Source organism: Pediculus humanus, genomic scaffold (assembly GCF_000006295.1).
Source record: "Pediculus humanus corporis 1103172108292 genomic scaffold, whole genome shotgun sequence".
Taxonomy (NCBI): Eukaryota; Metazoa; Arthropoda; class Insecta; order Psocodea; family Pediculidae; genus Pediculus; species Pediculus humanus.
The window spans coordinates 70,337-78,457 of NW_002987861.1; the positions used below are offsets into that span (position 1 = coordinate 70,337).

At 26.6% G+C, this 8,121-nt stretch overlaps 1 protein-coding gene across 1 annotated transcript in view; it reads left to right on the top strand.

Annotated features, from left to right (window-relative positions):
* Phum_PHUM545910 (class A rhodopsin-like G-protein coupled receptor GPRtak3, putative) overlaps positions 1-4,142 on the top strand; it is a gene marked incomplete at both ends in the record, with an annotated part of 18,969 nt that extends 14,827 nt beyond the window's left edge. Inside the window, 2 exons of the mRNA XM_002431702.1 lie at positions 3,703-3,899; positions 3,992-4,142. Coding sequence (XP_002431747.1) covers positions 3,703-3,899; positions 3,992-4,142 — 348 coding nt within the window. The remainder of the gene's footprint in view (positions 1-3,702; positions 3,900-3,991) is intronic.
* Between the last annotated feature and the right edge of the window lie 3,979 nt (positions 4,143-8,121).

The window sequence follows — 8,121 nt, forward strand, 5'->3', positions numbered from 1 at the left end:
AATAATAATAATAAATGAAAAAATTTTTTAAATGTAAGAAATTTAAAATTTTCATCATGGTCGCATAAAGAAAAGAAAAGAAAAAGAGAGAGGGAATGAGAAAGAGGAAAAAAACAATCGTGAAATAAAAATCAAAAAGTAAAAGAGATAGATAATAAAATCGTCGCACGAGAGAGAGAGAGAGAGAGAGAGAGAGAAAGAGATTTTGACGTTTCCTTATACTTGAATAAAAATTTTATTACAATATAAATCGCCGTAATAAAAAAAAAAAAGACCGAAAAAAAGTTTATTATTATTATTATTATTATCATCATCATTATTATTATTATGACGATTTCCCCCCCCCCCGTCCCGGAAAAAAACGCGATAAAGAAATAATTATAATAATTTTCCCGCCATAGATTTAAAAAAAAAAACGACAGAATCCGCCATTATTAATTAATTAATTAATTTTTTTTTTTTTTTCATCGTTTCAGGTACAACGTAATATTCATGTTACTCACATACGTTTTACCCATCGGTTCCATGACTTTTACGTATACCAAAGTCGGTTTGGAACTTTGGGGTAGTCAAAGCATCGGAGAATGCACTCAAAGACAATTAGAAAATATTAAAAGTAAAAGAAGGGTAAGATTTTTTTTTTTCTTTTCTTTTTGTACTCCTGTAATCCAACTACTCGGAGGCCTGGATAAAGAGGATGTTTTAGGTGAGGGGGCGCTGGGATTGAATCTCCCACGTTGACTAGGCACCCGCTAGGGGTAAACCTTTAAGTTACATATGCCTTTGGGGGAGCCCGAGGTAGCCAGGTAGAGTTCAAATAGGGGAAAAATCGGTCCCGAGTTAAGAGTTCAATTTCAATTCGTCTTAACAAGAACAAACTTGTACCTACATAGGGGGGATAAGTAACCTAGCACCCTTTCCAGGTGTTGGAAATGCACCGACCCTATTTGTTCAAGGAGGTGAAACTGGGTGCTTGATCAAAAAAGGGGTAAATGCGGAGCTGCGACCTGAAAGGAGGCCATCTCTCTCTCCCTTCGAAAATTCACAAACTCTGCTGAAGAGGCAGGTAAGATGGTGTCAGGTCGGAGCTGCCTCTCGTAGGGTATAAAGGGGAAGTACCGGAATCTTCCTCAGGTGGGATACCCATCATCGCAAGTGTGAACCTAACTCAGGAGGAGGCTGAGGCTGAAATGCAGGCTTACTCTCGCGAACGCCCCTCCCCCCTGCAAAAAGAACACGGTGAAACACCCCTAGGAATTTTAGTCGGTATGTGCTTCAACTTCCTCCCACACTCTCCCTGCTACCGGGTGGGGAAGTTAGAGCGAAATATTGCATTTCTCCCGGGTAAAAAAAAAAAGAGGGGGGATTAGGTTTATTATTATTTTTTGAACCTGACTGAAACATGGATTCCAGTAAGTTATTAAAAAAATAATAATAATAATAATCCGAGCGACGCGGGTGTGATGTAAGAAGGCAAAAAAAAAAAGACCGTGGAAAATCTTTTCAAAAACTTAATAATAATAATAATAATAATGTTTCTCAATTATTTTGATTAAATTTTTTCAAATGGCATTGTTATCATTATCATTATTATTATTATTATTATTATTATTATTATTATTATTATTATTATTGCTAAAAGGGATTTAAAACGAAACACAGTAAAAGTACATTAAATAAAAAATAAAATAATAATAATAATAAAATAAAATAAATTAAAAAAATTTTTTTTATAGAAAATTAATTTTTAAACGTTTTTTTTTTTTTTTTTATAAAGAAAAACCCTTAAGCGGGGGGCTTAAAACCTTAAGAAAAACCCCCCAACCATCACAAAGAGAATTATTTATCGGAATTCTTAATACTTTTTTTTTTTTTTTTTTAAATATTAATTCAATTTTATATTCGTTTATTTTAAATCCTTTCACCGCCATCATCACACCCACGCCATTCCGCCCCTAAACCCCCCTACCACGCCCCGACCTCTTGCACAAAAAAATAAAAGGGAAAAAAAAATTTTTTTTTTTTTGAAAACTTTTGTAAAAATTTTCTCACGACATTTACTTACCTTTTATAATTAAAATAAAGTTTTTTGTTTTTTACTCCTTTTTCGTCTGTCCTTTGACTTTTTCTCATCGTATTTTATCTCTTTTTCTTCTTCTTCTTCCTTTTACATATTTTCCTTTTCCATTTTCCATTTTTCCTTTTAGTTTTTTTTTTTTTTGAAAATAAAAGTTTGTCTTCTTCGAACAAAATACGACTTGGAAATTTTACTCTTCTTCTTTCTGACGTTGAAAAAAAAGAAAAAAAAATGTTCGTTATCAAAACATTATTATTATTATTATTTACGACGTGGATAATAATGATAATGAAAAAAAAAATGATAAGAGAAACGAGCAGGAAAACGTCGAGGAAAAAAAAAAAAAAAAGGAAATCACACAATCGCGACGATTGTTTCCTTTTTCTTTTTTTCTTTTTTTGATTTCCTTTCATTTTCCTGTTTTTTTTCACCTTTTCCGCAGCATCGATTTCCCCCCTTTTTCTTATATAATCGATAAATCGATAAGATTCTTATATAATCGATAAATTATAATAATCGATAAATCGATTGAAAATTTTATTTTCAATTGAATTCAAAAATTGTTTTTTTTTTTTAGAAGAAAAAAAAAAAAAAACAAATGAAAAATTACAAATCATTTTTTATTTTTTAGGTAAAATTTCCTTTTTTCCTTTTTTTTCCTTTTTTTTTTCTTTTTTTACCACATCTGTTCCCATCGTATTAATCTAATATTTTTCCTTCCCGTTTTTTTTTAAAATGCGGTTAGAACAACGTTCGATACGGAAAACAAACGAACAAACAAACAAAAAAAAAAAAAAAAAAAATGTCAAACGTACGCAAATCCTCTTCCTCTTAAATAAAAAAAAAAAAAAACCCAACATGAAAATAATAACAAAATAATAATAATAATAATAATAATAATAATAATAATTTAAAAATTAAAAATTAAAAAAAAAAATTTTCGGGGGAGAGGGGGGGGGTTTAATGACGATTTGAACCGCCGACTCCCTAACGCGCCCCGATTTTTCTTTCCTTTTTTTTTCGAGCACAAAATAATTCAAATAAAATACGACGAACGTGTGTTGGGAAAAAAAAAAAAAAAAACAGAATAACAAATAGAAAAAAAAAAATTTTTCATTTTTCCCGCCTTTTTATTTTGAATCAAACGATCACGGATGCGATTAAATTAAATTTTAAAAAAAATTAAATTAATAATTTTTCGTAAAAACAAAACGTGATCGAAAAATGTATCGTCACAACAACAGCAACAACAACAACAACAACGTGAACAAAACCGGAAATTCGTTAAATTTCCTCTCGGATTATTGATATTCCCCGGACTCGTGACCTTTAATAATAATAATTAATAAAGAAATGAAGAGTAAAAAACGTTTTTTTTAAATTTTTGTCGAGTCCATTCAATCAGTTCGTTTATTGTTTTTTTTTTTTTTTTTGTAATAATTTATTTATTAGTCATAAAATCTCATATTGAGTGTCACATTATCGTCTCTCTCTCTCTCTCTCTCTCTCTCTACTGCCACGTTCAATCACAACGCGATTACGATCGTATAAATAATCGTTTAAAAGAATGTCTTCCTTATTATTTATTGTAATTAAATTAATTAATTAATTAATTACCTTTTCAGGTTGTTAAAATGATGATAGTCGTCGTTGTTATTTTCATGTTATGTTGGCTTCCCTTTCACACTTATTTTATATTAACGTCACATTTTCCGGAAGTCACGCAAACATCTTACATACAAGAAGTTTATCTTGCTATTTATTGGTTGGCAATGTCGAACGCCATGTATAATCCCATTATTTACTGTTGGATGAATTCTAGGTAAACCTTAAAAAAAAAAAAAAAAAAAGAAAAACATTTTTTAACATTTTCTAACATTTTTTTTGTGTTTGTTGTTGTTGTTGCTGTTTTAGATTTCGTAGAGGTTTTAAAGAAATATTTAGTTGGTGTCCGGGAGTTGAAGTCGGACCGGGATTGCTGTCAAGAAGAGATCCTGTCACTGCGAAATTTAGTGTTTCTGGTTCACCGGAAGCTGCTTGCAGAATATTACGAAACGGTAAGTGAAATTTAAAAGGAAACACCCACCCCCACTCCCACACTCCCCACGTTTTAAAATTTATTTATTCGATTCTACATTTTCTTTTTCGTTTCGAGTAAGTAATTTCTGTACCTTCTGTACATTTTTAAATCGATATCATTATAACAAAATAGTCGTAAACAATCACAAAACAAACGCACATCAACAATATGGCCGCCATTTCAAAACAACTAAAATAATATATATTTTATTTTCCCGTCAACATAATAATAATAATAATAATTTTTTTTTTTTCTTTTGCACGAAATTTTAATTAAAAATTAAGGTTTTGTCGCAGATGTTCGATGTTTCCTTTAGAAAACAAAACGTTAATTTTTCAAAAAAAAAACAAAAACAAAAACAAAACAAAATACAAGAAACCAAAAAGCTAACAAAACATATTATTTAAATTAAATATTATTTGTATTATTATTATTATTATTATTATTATTATTATTTTTTCCTACTGAAACGTCACGACAAATTTAAATAATTAAAGACAAAAATAATAATAATAATAACAGCAACAACAGGAAGACTAATTACAAAAAAAAAAAAAATAATAATAATAACAGCAACAACAGGAAGACTAATTACAAAAAAAATAAATAATAATAATAATAATTTTCCTTTTAAATAAAACCGCACTTCATTTTTTTTTTTTTTTTTTTTTTAAACATTGAATTTTATTTGATGAAAAAGTTTTGTAATTATTATTATTATTATTTTAAGAAATTTCCAGACTTTAAATTTTTTGTTTATAAAAATAAAAAAAAATTATATAATTACCTGTTTGCAAAAATATTTCCTTTTAATAATTTCCCATCGAATTCATATTCAAAAAAAAATTAAATTATCATTATTATTATCATCATCACTTTAATTCCTTGATATTTTTCAGAATTTTATTCCAAATTTATTACTCTCTCTCTCTCACTCTGTCTCAGGTCTATACCTGATCCCGAATGAGGAGTAAATGCTCGGGAATCGGTGATGCTATGTGTAATAACCAAGGTCATTTTGCTATTTCCTGTCTGGGGTTTTTATTTATTTATTTTTTTTCCTTTAAATTCTTAACGAATTTGTTTAAATTATTTTGTATCGAATGTAACGTCGTGGCTCTCGAAGTTTTCACAATGTTCTCGCAATTTCGATTTCTAAATTTCAGTCAAGGTTTTTCCAAATACTTCAATTTCACACAATTTTTCGAAATTATGCTCCTCAAGTTTTTACATCCGGTTTGATTGGGATTGACACAGTTTTGACAGTAACTCACAATAATAATAATAATAATTTTTGATGTAAATAGTGTTTTAATAATCAAGACGAATTTTATTTATGTTCTTTTTGAAATTTTCCACTAACACTAAGAACATTTTAATTTTCCATTGATGAATAATAATAATAAGTTTACATAAATCTCTTTGTTAATATTTTCTTATAAGCAATTGAGAGTAGTATTTAGTTTTAATTAGTAAAAGAAAACATAAAATTCGATTGTTTAAATTGCTTGTGAAATTTTCCTAAAAAAAAAAAAAAAAAAAGAAAAATAATTTTCTTGCATTACTTCGTAACCTCAACTTTTCTTTTAAAATGAAATATTTACCCGTTGTTAACAAATTCAATGAAATATCTTCTAAAAAAAAAACTTTCAATAAAATTTTCTTTTATCATCAAATCACATTAAGGTTTTCCGAAAACTTTGGCGCGTATAATATCATACTGAAACATTTAAAAATAATAATAATAATAATTTTATAAGCATAAACAATATTAAATTATAAAAACTATATAATTTGATATCGATTTTTTAAATTATAACAATTGAAATTACCTAAACAATTTATAAATCGTTATTTTTCATCCGACGGACGGGTGTTTTATTATTATTATTATTATTATTATTATTTCGTACTCGTACTCATGACGATTAATGTTCGTCGGATTGTTTTAAACATTTATTCCAGGTTTCTCTACCCGCCTATCCCTAAGGAATATCAGCGATGCTACGAGCTTTAATAGATTTCCTTTTGTTATAACCTATGACATCATAATAATTCTTCTAAATTTTCCTGACACCATCTTATTCGGCAGGACCAAGGAAATCCCTGGAATAGATGATTATTACTATTATTATTATTATTATTATTATACCGTAGCTAAAATTTTAAAAACAAAATATTTAAATAGAGGATTTAATTTTTTTTTTTGTTTAATTTTCGAATTTGCCAACCAACGGATTTAAAATTTATTCCATTGTTTTACCGAATTGAAAATAATTAATAGTCAGTACAATAAATAATAATAATAATAATTTATTAATCTGTAGCAGACGTTAAAAAACGCCCATAAATAAATGAAACGATGATGACGATAAGAAATGCGATCATGAAGTTAAAAATTATTATTATTTATTTTTTTTTTACTAAAAAAATCGATTAAATCGATTCCTTTTTTTTTTTTTTTTATAAAATAAATTTTCCTGTTACATAATTTAAAAGTGAATTTTTACAATAATAATAATAATAATAATAATAATATAACTAAATTTAGCAAGATTTTTTTTTTTTTTTTATAGTTTAATCTCTTTCCACTTTTTTTTCAACTTTTTTCATTCATTTTTTTTTCTTCTTTGTTCTTTTGGTTTTCTCTCTCTCTCTCTCTCTTTCTCTCTGATTTAACCCTTTTAAAACTTTTTTAAAATTATATTTAAGTAGTTTCCTATTCATCATCATCATCATCATATTTTACCTTTTCTTAAAACTCTTAGCATTTCCTTAAGTTTAATTTTGCAAATTTTTTGATCCGTGTTTCCTCCTATCCTCATTTTTTTTTCTTTTTTTTGTTCATCTCCATTCTTCATTTTTTCTTCTTTCTTCTTCTTCTTTCTTCCTTTTGTGACATAATTTAATTTTTTTTTATAAAAATGAATCTGTGATGAAATGCTAATAGTTATCATGACTCCCTTTAAAAAAGAAAATTTTTTTTTTTTAATAATTAAACTTTTTATCTTAATATAAACGTTTTAACCATTTTACACAATATATAAATTTAATTTTAAATAATAAAATTTTAATAAAAAAGTTACAGACATTTTCAATTAACAAATTCTTTTTTTTTTAAACTTTTACAAAAATTGTTAAAATTTTTCCTTCTTCTTTTCCTTGGCATTTTTAAATTCAAATTTTATGATCTTATTAAAAACTAATTTGTACAGACCAGTTATTAAAAAATTTATTTTATTTATACATACATAACATAATTTCTTTCAGGTACGGTACACATTCCTCTTCAATCAACAGCAAAGAATAAAATATCAAATAAAGGACAACAAAATCGTAATAAAAAATTTAAAATTAACGAAACCGAAGATCCATTGATGAGAGATAATTCCTGACGTCAGGATAATGTTCAAACTACGATACAAACGTGGATTTGAACACATGTAAAAAGAAAAAATATATATACATAAATACATAAAAGACTTGATTATATTAATAATAATAATAATAATAATAATAATAAATACATTCGCACTTTCCCAATCAATAAATCAATCAATCGATAAATTTTTTGGTTCAATAATATTTATTTATCTTTTCGATTATGAGTTATTATTTTATTTAAATTATTTTTACTTACATAAAATCTTTAATTATTTTCTATTCCAGAGTTAATAATCCCGAAATTATATCGACAATCAAAAAAAAAATTTAATAAATTTTCAATTGGGACATCACAATGATTTACTCGAGTATGGCGGCATACTCAATAATGGCGGCAGAGTTTTTTATTACTCTATGAAATTTTTTTTGAAACGAACCCATTTGAAATCCATCATATATCAATTTAATCAATCTAATAACACATTATTGATATTATTTCCTTATTTTTACACAATCATAGTTTTATTCTATGACTGAAAAAATATATATATAAATAAATATATAATAATAATAACAAATA